The sequence below is a fragment of the Canis lupus genome, chromosome 11 (assembly GCF_003254725.2).
Source record: "Canis lupus dingo isolate Sandy chromosome 11, ASM325472v2, whole genome shotgun sequence".
Lineage (NCBI taxonomy): Eukaryota > Metazoa > Chordata > Mammalia > Carnivora > Canidae > Canis > Canis lupus.
Genome location: NC_064253.1, coordinates 14,505,494 through 14,524,641, shown reverse-complemented (window position 1 = coordinate 14,524,641; position 19,148 = coordinate 14,505,494). Strand labels below are relative to the sequence as shown.

General features: G+C 34.4%; 1 protein-coding gene across 1 annotated transcript; it reads left to right on the top strand.

Moving 5' to 3' along the window:
* Positions 1-18,015: 18,015 nt before the first annotated feature.
* Positions 18,016-18,523, top strand: LOC112650035 (prothymosin alpha-like). The gene has a single exon (XM_025432657.3). It carries the CDS (start codon positions 18,016-18,018, stop codon positions 18,499-18,501), a length of 486 nt encoding a protein of 161 aa, XP_025288442.1. The 3' UTR covers positions 18,502-18,523.
* Positions 18,524-19,148: the final 625 nt, after the last annotated feature.

The following is a 19,148-nucleotide window of genomic DNA, read 5'->3' as shown; positions in this document are numbered from 1 at the left end:
TAGAGACATACTTTCCATCAATTTGAAGTTTTTATGGCTGACACATAAAGATTGTACTCTCATCACTAGGCAGATGCTAAGTGTTCACATAAACAGAGTATCTGTTCTGAGAAACAATATGGCCTATCTGTATTCGTATATGGAAAGCCATGATGGAGCACTCATAAAATGCCAAGAATTCATGTTCAAATAGAAATCTATCAGATAAAAAAAAAATCTATCAGATATTAACACAATATCCCAAAGCTCTTCAAAAGCAGAGGGATAGAGGTTGTACAGATAGGGAAAATGGATTACACATTTTTATCAGATTATAAATAGAATCTTGTTTAGAGATTATTAAATCAGGTAAGTAGTACTTTGTAGAGGTCTATAAGAACTAGAATTTTATTATCATTGAGTCAGGAATAAAAGAAATTGAGAGAATTTTCAAAAAAGAAAGTTAATAAATCTCTTATGTTCTAATAGCTTACACATGAAGCAGTACAGTGTATGTTTGTTTTAAATTTCTAAGCTAGTACTCTCCATTTCAGTGTTGATCCAGTGATTGACTTCATGGTTACTAGGATTTACATATGCCACAGAAGGAAAGGAATGAGAAGTTTGGCTGCCTGATAAAATTTCTTCACTTTCAGGGTCTTCTTGTTTTTCTGGCTCCTATTGCTTGAACTTCTGACTCCTATCCTTGCTTAAGCCTTGGGCTTCTTGCTATTTCAGGGTCCTCATTACCAATGTGGATATTTATACCACGCCATGTTTGTATACTTTCTGCTTGCTTTCTGGTTTTGGTTTACATCCTGATTATTTCTTCCAGCCTCACTTGTTCTTGGCATTCTTTTTGTCTGAACATCCTTTTTTTTTTTTTTTTTTTTTTAAAGATATTTTTTAAAGATTTTTTATTTATTTTTTTATTCATGAGAGAGAGAGAGAGAGAGAGAGGCTGAGATACAGGCAGAGGGAGAAGCAGGCTCCATGCACCGGGAGCCCGATGTGGGATTCGATCCCGGGTCTCCAGGATCGCGCCCTGGGCCAAAGGCAGGCACCAAACCGCTGCGCCACCCAGGGATCCCTTGTCTGAACATCCTTAAGAGAAAGATGTTGAAAAGAGGAAAAAATATTAGGATTAGGATGAAAATTGAGTTCAGGGGCCATCTTGTTCTTAGCTGTTTATAAACATCTAGAATAAAGCTTAGTGTGGTAGGCAGAATAATGGGCCTTAAGTATATTCTTATTTTAATCATTGGAACCTATGGAACTATGAACGTGTTATGCTATATGGCAATGGGACTTTATAGATGTGGTTAAATATCTTGAGATGGGAAAATTACCCTAGATTTTCCAAGTGAACCCTCAATGTAATCACAAGTATTCTCATAAGAATAGTGCAGAGGAGATTGACTGTAGTAAAGGATTAGGCGATGTGACTAAGAAGCTGAGATGGGAGTGTTAGGACCAGGAGCCAAAGAAGGGCATTAGGCTCTACAAGTGGAAGACGTAAAGAACAGACTCTTCCCTGAAGACTCTAGAAGGAACCACTCCTTACGACACCTTGATTTTTGCCCCATTAGATAATTTTAGACTTCTGTCCTGAAGAACTGAAAGAGAATAAATTTTTGCTTTTCAAGCCACTGCATTTTTGTTAATTTGTTACAGTTGCAGCAAGAAACTAACACAGATTTTGGTACCTATAGGTAGATTGTTGCTGTATCTAAAATATGGAAGTGACTTTGAAATTGGGAATTGAATAGAATGTGCAAGAATTATGGAGAACATGATAGAAAAAGCCTAGATTTCCTCAAGCAGATTGTTAGTAGAGATATGGCATTAAAATATTAGTAAAATGTTAGTAAAATGTCATTAGTAAAATATGCTGGCAAGGGCTCATAAGAAATGAGGAACGTCTTACTAGAAACTGAAGGAAAGAGGAACTTTGTTAATAGGGGCATAAAGCTTAGCTGAATTGTGTCCTATATTAGGTAGAAAGCAGGACTTGAAAGCAATGAACTTGGGTATTTAGCTGAGCATAGTTTCAAGAAAGTGTTGAAAGTGCAGCCTGGTTTTCAATTGCTACTAATAGTGAAATGTGAGAGGAAGAGATAAATAGAGGGAAGAATGGTTATGCAAATAGAAACTAAGATTTGATGATTTAGGTAGTTCCTAGCCTATCTGGATTGCCAAAGGTGCTAAAATTAGAAGATTCATTGTCAGGAATTTGTGCTCTGGAGAGAAGACTGAGAATGTATTTGGACAAACTTTTGCTAGTGCTAAATGGATTAGGTACATGACTCATTGATCCCTCAGCGTCTTAGCAGAAGTCAGGAATAGAAATGAGATTATCCAGGAAAGATCTGTGGAGGAGCTTCTTGTGTAATAGAGTGAATCCTTGAGACATACACAGGGGACCCACAAAGTTGTTGAGATTGTTTAATCAGCAAAAATACTGCTAGCCTGGACTAAAAAGGTCACAGACAACAAAATGAGAGAAAGTTCTCAGACTACCAAAACTCTACAACCATGAAACAAACTGACAAAACTGATAATATTACTGAGCTGAAAATAGGTACTACCCTTTAAGAAAAAAGGAAAGATGACTCTAAAGGAGTCAAAGGAAACCTTGAGCCACAAATTATTTCCAGGCTTGAAACCTATTGGAGTTTGCCTGGATGGATTTTGTTGTTGTTGTTAACTTCATTTTATTATTTATTTTTCATTTTTATTCAGTTTTTATTCCAGTGTAGTTAACATACAATGTTGGTTTCAGGTGTATAATACAGTAATTTAACAATTCCATATATTACTCAGTAATTTAACAATTCCATATATATTACATATATATTACTCAGTATTCTTAATTCCCCTCTCCTATTTCATTCAACCCCACTCATTCCCCCTATGGTAATTATCAGTTTGTTCTCCATAGTTAAGAGTCTATTTATTGATCTGTCTCTCTCATTTTCTTTTCCTTTGCTCATTTGTTTCTTAAGTTCCACACATCAGTAAAATAATATATTTGTCTTGCTCTGACTTATTTTGTTTAGCATAATTCTCTTTACCTCCATTCATGTTGTTGCAAATAGCAAAATGTCATTCTTTTTTATGGCTGAGTGATATTCCATTATGTGTATATATACCACCGCTTTATTAATTTCTCTGTGGATGAACACTTGGGCTGCTTCCATAATTTGGCTATTGTAAATAATGCTGCAGTAAACATAAGGGGGCATATATCCTTTTGAATGAGTATTTTTGTATTCTTTGCATATATACCCAAGGGTGCAATTACTGATTGATGTAGTTCTATTTTTAGTTTTTGGAGGAAAACTCCACACTGTTTTCCATACTGACTGTACCAGTTTGCAATCCCACCAACAGTGCACTAGAGTTCCTTTTTTTTCTGTATTCTTGCTAACGCTTCTTGGTTTGCCTGTTTTAGATTTTAGCCATTCTGACAGATGTTAGGTTATATTTCATTGTGGTTTTGATTTGCATTTCCCTAAAGATGAGTGATGTTAAACATCTTTTTTGTGTGTCTATTGGCCATCTGTGTGTCTTTTTGGATAAATGTGTGTTCATGTCTTTTACCCATTTTTTAATAGGATTGTTTTTTGGGTATTGGGTTGTATAAGTTCTTTATTTATTTAGGATACTATCCCTTTACTGGATTTATCATTTGTAAATACCTTCTCCCATTCAGTAGGTTGTCTTTTAGTTTTGTTGATTTTTTCCTTTGCTGTGCATAAGCTTTTTATTTTGATGTAGTTTCAATAGTTTATTTTTGCTGTTGTTTCCTCTGCCTTAGGTGACATGTATAGAAAAATGTTGCTCTCTCTGATGCCAGAGAAATTACTGCTTATACTTTCTTATAGGATTTTTATGGTTTCAGTTATCATATTTAGGTCTTCAACCTATTTTGAGTTTATTTTTTTGTATACGGTGTGAGAAAGTGGTCCAGTTTCATTCATTTGCCTGTAGCTGTCCAGTTTTCCCAATACTGTTTGTTGAAGAGACTGTCTTTCCCAACACATATTCTCACTGAATCATCTTTTGTTGAAGATTAATTGACCATATAATTGTGAGTTTTTTTCTGGGCTTTCCATCCTGTTCCATTGATCTATGTGTCTGTTTCTGTGCTATTATCTTACTATGTTGATTAATACAGGTTTGTAGTATAACTTGAAATCTGAAAGTGTGATACCTCTAGCTTCGTTTTTTTTTCAAGATTGTTTTGGCTATTTGAGGTCTTCTATGATTCCATACGAATTTTGGAATTATTTGTTTCAGTTATATGAAAAATACTGTTGGTATTTTGATAGGGATTGCATTAAATATGTAGATTTCTGTGGGCAGTATGGACATGTTAGCAATATTCGTTTTTTTAATCCCAGATGGATTTTGAAATTGTTTGGGACCAATGACTCCGTTCTTCCTTCTGTTTTCTCTGTCTTAGAATGCAGTTTTCTGTAACTGTATGTCTGCCCAACCATTGTGTTTGGGGACCAGATAATTTATTATCTATTTACAAAGTTCCACAGATTGGGAGAAATTTTGCCCAGGGATTTTTCATAACTCAAGTCTTAACCATATTTGATTTAGATGATGAGACATGGGACTTTTGAGCTGATCATTGTTAGACATTTTAGATGATTTTCATCTTGAGTTGATATTATAATGAGTTGATACAAATATTCTTATAAGAAGGGGTCAAAGGAGATTTGACTACAATAGAGAAGATGATGTGAAAAGTGAAGTGGAGATGGGAGTGATGTGACCTGGAGCCACAGAATGGGAACAGCTTTTAAAAGTGGAAGAGACAAGGAACATATTTCCCTCTGGATTCTTCAGAAGAAACCAAACTGCTGATACCTTGCTTTTCATTCCTTAAGACTCATTTTGGACTTTTGATATGTGGAAGTATAAGAATAAATTTCCGTGGTTTTAAGCCACTAAGTTTGTCATAATTCGTTTTACAATGAAAACAGGAAACTAATACACTGATGTATATAAGCATTCAGTAAGTATGTGGTGAGTGAATGAACAATTAAAAAATTTGCCTTTATTAAGGCTATGTAACTTCTATACAGTTATAGGATATAAGATGGAATGCCAGTTTGCTTAGGAAAAAACCATTAGTAAAAATCTATTTTGGCAAAGAAAATTCGTTTCATTAATGCCTAAAACTGAGGTAAATATAGACCTAATTATTGAGTTAAAAGCTGTAATATTGTGATTTATAATAAGAAATATATATTTGGTCTTTGCCTTCATTTTTGGCACAGAGCTCCTAAAACCCTTGAAATTTTCTAAGTAATGAGAACAATAAAGGTGTCTTTTGTTATGTTTATATTAACAAAGTGACTTTTGAACTCCACCTAAGGATGGTTGCTGGTTGCCAGGAGAATAAACCATGTGAAACCAACTGAAATTTCCAAACCCCTGAACTGGAGTAAATAGAAGAGAGGATCTGAATGTTCAATCCATCACCAGTGGCCAATGATTTAGTCAACCATTCTTATCTTTTGCAACCTCCATAAAAATCTGAAAGGTCAGGCTTTGGAGAGTTTCTGGATGGTGAACATGTAGAGATATAAAGAAAATGGTACACCTGGAGAAGACATGGAAAGCATCATGCTCTTTCCCTATACCTTGACCTATATATCTCTCTTCCATCTGGCTGTTTCTGCATTATATCCTTTTAAATAAACTGGTGATCTGGTAAATAAAATGTTGCTCTGAGAGTTCTGTGAGCCAGTCCAGCAAGTTAACTGAACCCAAGAAGGGGATTGATTGTTGGAGCCTCCAACCTATAGCCAATTGGTCAGAAGCACAGGTGGGCAATCTGGTCTTATAGCTGGTACTTGAAGAGTATGTGTGAGGGGTAATCTATGATTGAGCCCTTAACCTGTGGGATCTGATGCTATCTCCATATAGATAGTATGAGAATTGAATTGATTGTAAAAGACCCAACTGGAGTCAGAGAATTGCTTGGTGATGTGGGGCAAACTCCCACTCTCAGGTATTGGAATTATCAGATCAGAATCATTTTAGTAACTGAACTAAAATTTCTGGCATCTTCAGTACTACTGTTATCCATTGATGTGGGTAATTAGTTACTTGTTACCACATTTTCCCTCAATTAATTATAATGATTAGTTTTAACCTTATCAATCAACTTTGGCATTTTAGAATTTAATTTTGAATTTTAAAATGAATGTAGGCTTCTGACAGATGGAATAAATAAGTGTAATTTAACCAAAGATAATAGGAGACTGTTATCCTCACTGCTGAATGGGGGTGGCTATCAGTAAAATTTAGTAGAGCTTTGGTACTTGTTACAAAAAAAATAACATTAAAGAATGTTATTCTTAGCTTAAACTTAAAGAGTTTTTCTTAGCTATACCTCCAGTGGGGTACCACACTGTCTTGCTTCCACACTCATTATACTTCTGAAATTATTGGGTTAATTTATCTATTAATCATCTAGCTTCTCTAAATGATTTGCATCTTTGTTTAAATCTTATTTTTGTTTCTGTGCAAATAACCTCAAACTCTTCACTAATATGCTGACATAAATAACTTAAAGCAGCTGGGAAGAAGTTTCACTCACTAAAGGATACTGAATCCTTCTGTAATGCCTTTTATTTTATAAACCTGTTTGAAAGTTTTATCATTTTACTTGGCTAAGGTGCTTTTCTAAACTTCCTTCCATGGCTATAGTAACCTGTTGTGGATGAAGATATGAACAATAATTAAATCTTGAAAGCCTTTTAAGAAAGTTATCTACCTTTAGACTTCTCTGCTCAAGGCAGAAATTGTGAAATCATGGTGCTATTAAATCACAATTCTTTTACTAACTTAGGGATAGAGAGTCCTGGGCTTTTACAAAACACAAAAAGCAAGAGTCATGATTTCTCAAGGAGTAGAGATTTAAAGTAAATGTTTTACAGATGTAATAATACTGTCTTAACCTTTATTGAAGGAGTACAAAATTCCTGGCACAACTTAATTTAGAATATTGGTCATAGCTTATTAAAACTTGTTTTTGTGAGAACAATGTTATTTTCATGTGATATCTGAATCTCAGACTTCCCCAAAATAATTTTTATACAGAAGTCTCTGATAACAGCCTGCAGATACAAACACACACATACATACAAACACATACACACAGTGTATTATTAAATGATTTTCAGACTTTTCCCTCATTGCCTATGACTTTTCCCTCATTGCATGTGAAGACAAGGTAGAGAAAATGCTGGGATAAGGCAAGGATATTAAAATATATTTTTATGGTGGTAGCAGTACTGATCAGTTGGTTTACTGTTTTTCCCCATATAATTATTCTCACAAAGTGATACAACTCACAAATACTCACAAAGTGATACAACTTTCTTATAGAGTTGTAGAAACAAACATACATTGGATATGGTAAGTTGTCATTGTGGGTAATTTCAGAAAGCTTTAATATTAGTTTCAAGGAGCTGAAATGTTTTAGAGGAAGAGATTGATCCTAGTGGACAAAGATAACTGAGAATTTGTGAATTTGAACATTGTTTCTTCTTTTTTTAAAGATTTTATTTATTTATTCATGAGAAACAGAGAGAGGCAGAGACATAGGCAGAGGGAGAAGCCGGCTCCTAACAAGGAGCTCGATGTGGGACTCAATCCCAGGACCCCAGGATCACACCCTTAGCTAAAGACAGACACTCAACTGCTGAGCCACCCAGGCATCCCTGAACATTGTTTCTCTGTATTTCCCATAATTAGTATGGATGAGGCTTTTTGGGTACCTCATGCTGGGTAGAAATTATTTCTTAATTTGTTGGTGCCGTGAAAACTCCTCAAGAAGACATGATAAATGTTTTATCTTAGTAAAGTAATGAGATATTTATTTTAAAATGTTTGATAATAATTTTCACGTTATTCTATGCATACAATTCTGTGAATTCATGCCTTCTCTAAGCTATTGTTACTTACCTTTATTCTTATCTCCTGAGATTATTTTTACAAATGACTCTGCTAGCTTCTATGGGAACAAAACCTTTTTCACTTGGTTTGAACTCTTGTCATTTGAGGCTGTCAGCAACTTGCATTTGGTGGAGAATTAACTCATTCTGTTTCATAGGTGCAGACTGAAACTAGCCCCAGTTAGCATTATACAAATAATCAAATGGAGAATGAGCAAAGATTTACAGAAATCATTATCAGTATTTAACAATAAGAATAGCTACTATTTTTTGAGCACCTATTTTAAGCCAGGCATTGTCATAGGTACATTATGTATACCACACAATTATTTATAAGTAGATATTACTCATATTTTATACATAAAACTCAGAGAAGTTGATTTACTTTCTCAAAGGCATAGTAGGCAAGTCTCCAAATCCTTTGTTTTTTCCTTTTAAACCAAACTGCAAATATCAACACTGATACAGCATTATTGTTGAATCAATAGCACATATTCATATGGGAAATTATATCTGTTACAGATACATGTTTAAATAATTGTCTGTTGAATAAATAAATGACATCAATATTGAAATAATATAAATGTAGTTTTGATATTTGGCCTTTTACCCTTTAGAAGCTATAATGAAATGAAAGGGGGCAAATAGTAGTGAACAATGAATTCAACAGTGTTTTGTTATATTTTATATGTGCATAGTACCTAAGTTAATCAAAAGAGGGTATGGTGTTTGTTCTTTTTTTTTTTTTAATTTTTATTTATTTACTTATGATAGTCACAGAGAGAGAGAGAGGCAGAGACACAGGCAGAGGGAGAAGCAGGCTCCATGCACCGGGAGCCCGATATGGGATTCGATCCCGGGTCTCCAGGATCGTGCCCTGGGCCAAAGGCAGGCGCCAAACCGCTGCGCCACCCAGGGATCCCTGGTGCTTGTTCTTAATACAAGGCATAAGGACATGAAAGAAATGTATTATGATACAAGCCATAGTTTTATGTCAAAGTGAGTGATAAGTACACAGAAGAGTAGATAAGGTAAAAATACGGTGGACAGAAACCAACAGGAATGGACTTATGAAATCCTAAGTAGGAATTGAAAGGTGGGAGAATTTGGCAGTAAAAGCATTAGGAACACCATTCCAAGCTGCCAGAGTGTCAAAAAAATTACTAAAATAATGTTTGAGCATGACTATGATATATTTTATGATTTTGGTGAAATATTCCCCTACTTTTTGTGGTAGGATTATATTTTTCTGCCCTGCTGATGTCAGGCTTGCCTGTCTGATTTATTTTGGCTAATGGAATATGACATATGTGACATATGTTTCACCTGAGTAAAAAATTTAAATGTAACCAGTTCAGTTTGATCTTTGGGTCTTCCCTGAAAAAAATAAGTAAATTTCATTATCTGACCCCTGGCCCAGAGAAAAGCCTCAGTCAAGCTACAGCTTATATGTAACAAGCAAGAAATAAACACTTGTTGCTTTAAGCTACTAAGAATTTGAGATCATTCCTTATGTGGTATAGCCTAGTGAAAGCTGATAAATGCAGTGACATTTGAGGGTGGCTTATGAGGAATCCTGACTAGATAAGGTTTATATTGGATTCTAAAGTTAAATAAAACAATGGAAACAAGTTAAAGATTTGGACTTTATATAGTACCTAGAATTGGTTGTCAATCTTGGTGTCAATTCTTACGATTTAGAAAAAAAAGTGTGGATTCCATCTGCTAGCATTGTCAATAAGAATCGTTTTTCCTCTGGTAGTGATCAAATGTGAGAGCTTCTCAGATATTTTTTGTTATGGTGAGAATTAATGGTTTAATGAATAGATTCTGATTTTGCTTTTACTTTCCTATTCAGCATCTCTCTCAGCACCTCTCATCTGGGCTGTCATTGGATTGCATGGAATCCAGTATTCTCCCATGAAGATAAAAGTGAATTGGACTAGCATGTCATTGGCCTGGAATTTTCATGGCTCTTACCTGCTTCCCCATTAAATGAGTACTAGGAGTTGGTGGACAAATTGAATCTTTAGGTATTTATCTTTCTGATTTAGAAGTTATTTCTCTGAAAAGTTATTCAAAGTCTTTAGCATACTGAATGAATGTCAAAATCTATAGAGTCTAGATAATTAACTTTATATACTCCAATATTAATGGAGCAACAGTGTAATTTTTTTTTGCTTAAATAGGAACACTTTTGAGAACAAAATGGAGCACTATGGATAATTGTGCTTTGACAACAGACATGAACTGAGACTATTTGGGCAAACTGAAATAAGTGGTCATCTATTGTATGAATGAACTGAGTTGTCATGTTTACACTGGTCTCTCCACACTTCTGGGAGGAGCGAGGGACGGGAAGGAGTGACACCACTGACACTGCTTCTTTTCTGTCAATCATTTATCATACACGGATACTGTCTGTCTGTCTTTGCCACTTCGAATCACTCAAGCAACTCTTAAAAGTGGGAGAAGGGTGAGCTACTGTTGTAGTGAAAACATTAAAAATTTAAATTATCTTTGGTATGAAAAGGAGAATGAAGATGAATATTCATTGATCTTATTTTCAAAAAAACATTGGAAATTTAGTTTCCTTATTTTAAAGAATTTAAGAGTTTTTTTGCTGATATTTTCTTCCCACTTTCTCTAATGTGAAATGTAACCAAAGCAGTGTTATTTGCAGTGCCAAGAAAACTGTCATTGTAAAATGTTGTAACTGACTTCAATTTGACATACATTTCAAAATGGGATTTTTGCAGTGAGGTTAAACTTATTTAAGAAACTCTATTTGAAAAAAAAAAAAAAAAAGAAACTCTTATTTTATATGAGCTCTGCAAGACCAGTAACTATGTTATGTCTTATCTTGTTGTCCTCAAATCCTAGCACACAATTCTTAGCACAAAGTAAAAGTTCAAAAGTATTTGTTAAATCAGTGAAGAAATTAAAGAACAAAATCTAATTCTATGTAAGATATAACAATATAGATTAAAAATCAAGACTATTTTAAAGTATAATTAGAGAAGTAATTGAAAACTTTCTGGAGATAAAGAAATATGACCTAGAGTTTGAAAATGTAGAACATTGTCAATATGCATGGAAAGTCATAAGAGGTATAGAAATAAAGTGAGTAAATACTAAGAACTCTAAAGGAAAACATATATTTAGACCTCTCTGAAGAGGAAGTTAGAGTGGGTTGTTTGTTTTTAGGAAATATCAATGATCCAGTGTTCCATAAATAAAACTATCCATGTCATAAAAAGGGAAGTATTTATATATTCTTGAGTTTATGTTGTCATCATTAACTTTAATTTTAAAAAATGCTGTTGAATCATCTTGAATTTTATGGTCTTCTTATCCCTCAGAGTAAAAAATGTGTTACATTTGATTAGTCTAGGAGTGGATGTCAGAATCATGAAAAATGTTGATTCTAAGTTTATCCTTTACAGAACAAACATATACAAAGAATCCATAGGAAATTAATGTCATTTAGCAATAGACTGTTTCAATAAAAGAGAAGTATATAAGAAAATAAGTTGATAATTTTAAGATCAAATCTACTTTCTATATCAAGTAATTATAAATAAGCTAAAGTCTTCTATTAAAAGAAAAAAGGGTTGAAAAGATGTACACATATACATACATGTATACACACATACATATACTCAAAAACATATACACATCCATAAGTGACTGATCTCAAAGTAACTCAGAAATATATGCAACAATATGTGCAAAGACATTTAGGAATATTTAAAAAGATAAGAATTACGTTTAAATAGACAACAAATTTGGAAAGTTGAAGCAAATAACATTAAAATAGAAAAAGGAGGGGTGCCTGGGTAGCTCATTCAGTTAAACGTCTGCCTTTGGCTTGGGTCATGATCCCAGGGTCCTGAGATTGAGCCCTACAGGGGCTCCCTTCTCAGGGAGGAGCCTACTTCTCCTTCTTCCTCTGCTGTTCCCTCTGCCTGTGTTCTCTCACTCTCTATAAAGTAAATAAATGAAATCTTAGGAAAAAAAATAGAAAAAAGAAATTTTGTAATGATAAAAGGAAAGACAAAGTAAAGATTTCTGGTTATAAATATCTCTGCACCAAACAGCACTTTATGAAAGTTCATGAATCAAATGCAAAAGTAGAAACCCATATTGAGTGGCAGATTTTGACTTATTCCCTTCAATCCAATAAACTAAGTGGATAAAAAGATATACAAACATAGAAAAATACCTTAATATAATAAACATAGTATGGCTAGGCTAGTTGGCATACAGTGAGGTCTGAATCTTAAAAATGTTTTTTCAAATGTTTAAGGAAAAAATATGACTTTTATTATGTGCTTATCAAGACACAAAGGAAACACCAGAAAACTTCTATAAGTAGACAATGTGGATAGTAACTGGTAATTATAAATATTAAAACTGTAAATTGGGATCCCTGGGTGGCACAGCAGTTTAGCGCCTGCCTTTGGCCCAGGGCGCGATCCTGGAAACCCCGGATCGAATCCCACGTCGGACTCCCGGTGCATGGAGCCTGCTTCTCTCTCTGCCTATGTCTCTGCCTCTCTCTCTCTCTCTCTCTCTCTCTCTCTCTCTCTCTGTGGCTATCATAAATAAATAAAAATTTAAAAAAATTAAATAAAACTGTAAATTGGTCCTTAGTTATATGTTGCTGCATAAAAATATTCTTACAAATTTACTTGCTTGGAGCAAGCACATTTATTATCTCAGTTTTATCTAGGGCTTCTTCTGTGCTGCAGTGGTTCAGCCGGAGAATCAAAAACTTGTAAGTTCATATATTTGTTGGCAAATTCAGTTCCTTATGACATATTGCTAAACATCAAAACTGAAGCATTTCTGTGTAAGTTGTTTTTGTTTTTGCACCTGTTAAGCATTAATAAACAATATAGTAAAGTGACTGGCTATAAGATAAAGATAGAAAACTCAATATTTACTTTTTATTTTTGCAATAAGTATGTAGAAAATATAAATATAAATGTTTTATCTGTAATAATACCATGATATAAAATTGATTGTGACAAATTTGGTAAGAAGATCATGGAGGACTTTATGATTAAAATTATGACATATGCTGAAGAACATAAAATAAGATCTGAACCCATGGAAATTCATAACCCAGTTTCTGATAAAAAGACAGTGTAAAATTTCAGTTTTCTAAAATTATTATATAAATTTAAGGTAATTCTTAGTAAAATTTTAATAGGGAATTTTTTGTAACTAGATACAATTATAGAATATATATGAAATTATACATACCCCAAATGAGACAAGTAATATAGGAAAAAGAACAGGAGGAAGCACTTGTCTTACTAAAAATTAGAATATATTTTAAGGTCTCTGATGCTAACATAAATGTGGTATAGAAAAATGAATAGATAATTTAGCTAAACAAAGTAGAAGGTTAAGGTTATATCCCAGTATAAATGAACTTATATATTACAAAGTTGTAATAAATAAAATTGTTTTAGCATCTAAAATATGTGAAGTAGTATAATTACCATTATGAAGGTAAAAATGTAAAAACAAAGTAAATGTTCAACAGTAGAGGAATAATAGAATAATTTATATTTATATCTTACATAACAAGCAAAAAATGTAAATTAAACCTAGATTAATTTTCTTGGAATTTACAGTTGGGTAAAAAAACAAGACATAGAAATAAATAGTGTGATCACAATGTTATAAAACAAAAGTGACGGGATCCCTGGGTGGCGCAGCGGTTTGGCGCCTGCCTTTGGCCCAGGGCGCGATCCTGGGGACCCGGGATCGAGTCCCACGTCGGGCTCCCAGTGCATGGAGTCTGCTTCTCCCTCTGCCTATGTCTCTGCCTCTCTCTCTCTCTGTGTGACTATCATAAAAAAAAAAAAATTAAAAAAAAACAAAAGTGACAAAAACATACATATATATGTACATATACTGACATATGTTTAGGTATACATATATATATTTCTATATAAGATTATATGAGGATGATGAAAAATAAGAAAGAACATGGAAATTGTTGGTAGAGTGTCTTTGAGGTTGAGGTGGGGTGGCTCATGTAAGTGGAGGGTAAAGGGAGCAGTCACTGGAAACTATGTTTACTTATATTTATTAATTATTATTTTTTTAAAGATTTTATTTATTTATTTGACAGAGAAAGAGAGAGAGCACAAGCAAGGGGAATGGCAGGGAGAAGGATAGTGAGAAGTAGGCTCCCAGCTGAGCAGGAGCCCAGTGTGGCTCTTGATCCGAGGACTCTGGGATCATGACCTGTGCTGAAGGCAGACGTTTAACCTACTGAGCCATCGAGGTGGGTACTTATAAAAAAAATAAGTATATTTCACTTATATTTAAAATAAAAGTGATATTCAAGTTAAAACTAAAAGGATATATTTTCTTTTCCTTCTTTTTTTTTTTTTTAAGGATATATTTCCTTGGGATGCCTGGGTGGCTAAGCCATTGAGTGCCTCCCTTCTGCCCAGGGCATGATCCTGGAGTCCCAGGGTCTAGTCCTGCATTGGGCTTCCTGCGTGGAGCCTGCTTCTCCCTCTGCCTGTGTGTCTCTTATGAATAAATAAAAAAAATCTTTAAAAAAAATATATATTTTTTCTCACTTTTTAGATCAACAAAATTCAAGATATTTGAAAATAAATTGATGAGAGTTTGGGGGAAATAAGCACTTTCTTGCACTGATCTCAAGTCAAATTTGACACATCCTGTATATTTCTATGAAAGCCATTTCACAAGACCTATCAAAATTTGTAAAAAACTCTTTTATCCAGTTTTACTTGTAATTTATCTTACAAATATACTTGTAAATATGTGAAATGTAAATGAATATTAAAGTCAATAATTCCAGTACTAGCAAATGTTTAGAAATAATCTAAATGAAAAACAATTTAAACATACTAATTATATGAGTCATGACACAATCATAAAATAGTCTGTATCTGTTCAGCAGCATAAGGCATTTCCATTTGTTTTGGAACAATTGTTAAAATGTATTGTTAAATAGAAATTTTACAGAAAAATGTACATAGCTTTCTACCATTTGTGTTTACAAAGAAGTGTTTATGTATGCATGAACTATATATGCATAATTCACATCTGGAAGACATTAGTGATAGTGAGTTGTCTCTAAGAAGGTAGGTGAAATGACTATGAGGTTGAGTTGAACTGATTATCTTTCCCTTCTTTTGAATTTTGTATCTTGTGCTTGCATTATTTATTTAAAACCAAAATACTTTAAAAAATTTATTCTTAGTGATTTATACAGAAAGAACAAAGATAATGTAATCAAACATGATACCTAAGTATCAAAGACATCGTATTATAATAGTAAACTGACATAACTTCTCTTTTTAAAGATTTTATTTATTTACTTGAGAGAGGGAGGGAGCATAAGTAGGTGGAGGGGAAGAGGGAGAGGGAGAAACAGACCTCCCACTGAGCAGAGAGCCCTAAATGGGGCTCTATCCCAGGACTCTGGGATCATGACCTGAGCCAAAGGCAGACACTTAACTGACTGAGCTACCCAGCTGCCCCTTGATGTGACTTTCTAATATTCCTAAGTAATATATATTTATAAAACTTAGTATTCGGTATAAAAGTTTCAACATTTTATAAAAAAAATTCTTGTACTTAAAAAATGATCTTGGAAACCATTTGAAATTTAAAGTATTCCTTTTTATCGAGGTGTAAATGACATATAACATTGTATTAGTTTCAGGTATATAACATAATGACTTGATATTTGCATATATATAGATGTAATGATCACCACACAATAAGCCTACTTAACATCTACCACCATACATAGTTACAATATTTTTCTTCTTGTCATGAGGATTTTTAAGATTTATTCTCTTAGAGACTTGTAATTATATGATACAGTATTATCAGTTGTAGTTACTATGGTGTACATTATATCCCTATGACTTATTCTTTTCATAACTACAAGTTTATACCTTTTGACCTACTTCACTCATTTCACCCACAATGCTGCCCCCACCTCTGGCAAGCACCATCTGTTCTCTTTATTTATGGGGTTATTTTTTTTTCTCTTAATTCTATATATAAGTGAGATCACATGGCCTTTGTCTTTCTCTGACTTATTTCACTAAACATAATGCCTTCAAAGTCCATCCATGTTGTTGCAAATGGCAAGATTGCATTCTTTTTTATGGCTGAATAATATCCCATTATATGTCTGTACCACACTTTATCCATTCATTCATTGATGGACACTTAGATTGTTCCAATCTCATGGCTGTTATAAGTAATGCTGCAATAACACAAGGGTACATATCTTTTCAAGTTAGTTATATTATATTGGGACAGAGGGTAAATACAGAAAAGTGGAATTGCTAGATCCTAAGGTAGTTTATTATTAACTTTTTCAGGAATCTCCATACTTTTTTCCATAATGGGTGCTTCAGTTTACATTCACACCAACAGTGCATGAGGATTTTCTTCACATTCTCACCAGAATTTGTTATTTTTTTGTATTTTTGATTATAGCCATTATAACAATTGTAAGATGATATCTCATTGTGCTTTTGATTTGTATTTCTCTGACCATTAGTGATGTTAATAATCTTTTCATATATCTGTTGGCCATCTGTAGTATTCTTCAGAAAAATATGTTAAGATCATCTGCTCATTTTTAAATCAGATTATTTGCTTGTGTGCTATTGAGTTGTATGCATCCTTTATATATTTTGGATATTAATTCTTAATTAGATATATGTTTTGCAGATATTTTCTCATATTCAGTAGGCTGCCTTTTCTTTGATGATTTGCTTTGCAGTGCAGGAGCTTGCTGTGCAGAAGCTTTTTAGTTTGATGGAGTCCTGCTTATTCATTTTTCTTTTCTTATCTTTGCTTTTGGAGTCAGTTCCAAAAAATTATTTCCAAGACCCATGTTAAGGAGCTTACTATGTTTTCTTCTAGGAATTTTATGGTTTTAGGACTTACATTCAAGTCTTGAATTTTTTTTTGAGTTAATTTTTCTACGTTATGTAAGATAGTGGTTGAGTTTCTTTTGCATGTGGTTGTCTAGTTTTCCCATCATCATTTATTGAACAGATTGTCCTTTTCCGTAACATAGTCTTAGTTCCTTTGCCATAAAATAGTTGACCAGGTATGTGGGTTTATTTATGGGCTGTCTGTTCTGATCCACTGATTTGTATGTCTGTTTGTTTTTTTTTTTTTTTTTTAAGATTTTATCTATTTGTTCATGAAAGACACAGAGAGAAGGCAGAGATATAAGCAGAGGGAGAAGCAGGTTCCCTGAAGGAAGCCCAATGCGGACTCCATCCTGGAACTCCGAGATCACGCCCTGAGTCGAAGGCAGATGCTCAACCCCTGAGCCATCCAGGTAATCTCTGATTTCTTTATGATTAAAACTACGTCAATACTTCCAAGATAAACAAACTTTGTTATACTTATAACATTATTATTCTTTACACTTTTTACTAAAAAGATAGTTTAAAATATATGAAATATCAGATTTTTAAAATGATTTCTTCACTTGAACATTATCCAAAAGCAGCAAGGTGAGCACAATACCAGAAACCTGGACTCCATTTTCAATGAAGTTAGAAGATGCCAGTTACCTCAGAGCACAAGATGTGAGGAGTAGTTACCAAATAATAGTGAAGTATACCAAATAGGTCAAGTATAGGTTAGTAAGCATATTGAAATAGGATGCTCCTGGCTGTAGAATTTAGACAATGCCCACATAGTAAGTGACACTTTGGTGCAAAATTAGCCTTCAATTATTTAAACCAATAAGAATGTTTTCATGGGCTGATGGTGAAAGCTATTTTCAACCAGAGTTGTCACAAAATCTTAAGGGGCAAATACTGAAGGAAAAAACACACCTGCAGACATATTTGCAGGAAGTAACTTTCAGTGAGGGAGTGCAGAGACAGAAGAGGCAATTTTCTATACAAAATAAGAGACCAAAGCCCCAAAACAATATTCAAGGAAAATGAAATGAAATCTTGGTTCATAGAAACCAGACTTTTAAAACGGAAGCAAAATTGGAAGAATGAAGGCTAATTTGAAAGTAGCTAGAAGCCCCACTGGCTGCTCTGAAAATCCATCTTTGCACTGTTCCTGTGCCCGGCTCCCCGTTCGCCGCAACCTCCTCCGCCACCGCGACTCCCGCAGCTCCCTCGCCGGAGGCCTCGAACGCTGCATCGCATCACCCGCGTGCCCCATCGTGTCAGACGCGGCCGTGGACACCAGCTCCGAGATGGCCACCAAGGACTTCAAGGAGAAGAAGGAGGTTGTGGAGGAGGCAGAGAATGGAAGAGACGCGCCTGCTAATGGGAACGCTAATGAGGAAAATGGGGAGCAGGAGGCTGACAATGAGGTAGATGAGGAAGAGGAGGAGGAGGAGGAAGGCGATGGAGAGGAAGAGGATGGAGATGGAGATGAGGAGGCCGAGGCAGCTGCGGGCAAACGGGCAGCTGAAGAAGATGAGGATGACGTCGTCGACCCCAAGAAGCAGAAGACTGATGAGGATGACTAGACAGCAAAAAAAAAAAAAAAAAAAAAGGAAAAGGAAAAGTTAAACTTAACCAAAAAAGGCCACCGTGACCTATGCACCCTCCAGGTCACCCGCAGGTGACTTGCGCTCTCGGCCTCCCAACCAGAACCCCAATGTGAATTTGCAACAGGGGAGGAAAAAAGAACCAAAACTTCCAAGGCCCTGCTTTTTTTCTTAAAAGTACTTTAAAAAGGAAATTTTTTTTGTATTTTTAATTTACGTTTTATATTTTTGTACATATTGTTAGGGGTCAACCATTTTTAATGGTCTAGGATGACCAAACCAGCCTTCGGAGCGTTCCCTGTCCTACTTCTGACTTCACTTGTGGTGTGACCATGTTCATTATAATCTCAAAGGAGAAAAAAAAAAAAACCTTTGAAAAAAAAGCAAAAACAACAACAAGAAAACAATCTTATTCCGAGCATTCCAGTAACTTTTTTTGTGTATGTACTTAGCTGTACTATAAGTGGTTGGTTTGTATGAGATGGTTAAAAAGGCCAAAGATTAAAAAAAAAAAAAAAAAAAAAAAAGGCCAAAGATAAAAGGTTTCTTTTTTTCCTTTTTTGTCTATGAAGTTTCTGTTTATTTATTTATTTTTTTGGCCTGTTTGATGTATGTGTGAAACAATG

Excerpts from the sequence above, each read along its gene's own strand:
- LOC112650035 (XM_025432657.3), top strand. The coding sequence starts at position 18,016 with ATGAAGGCTAATTTGAAAGTAGCTAGAAGCCCCACTGGCTGCTCTGAA.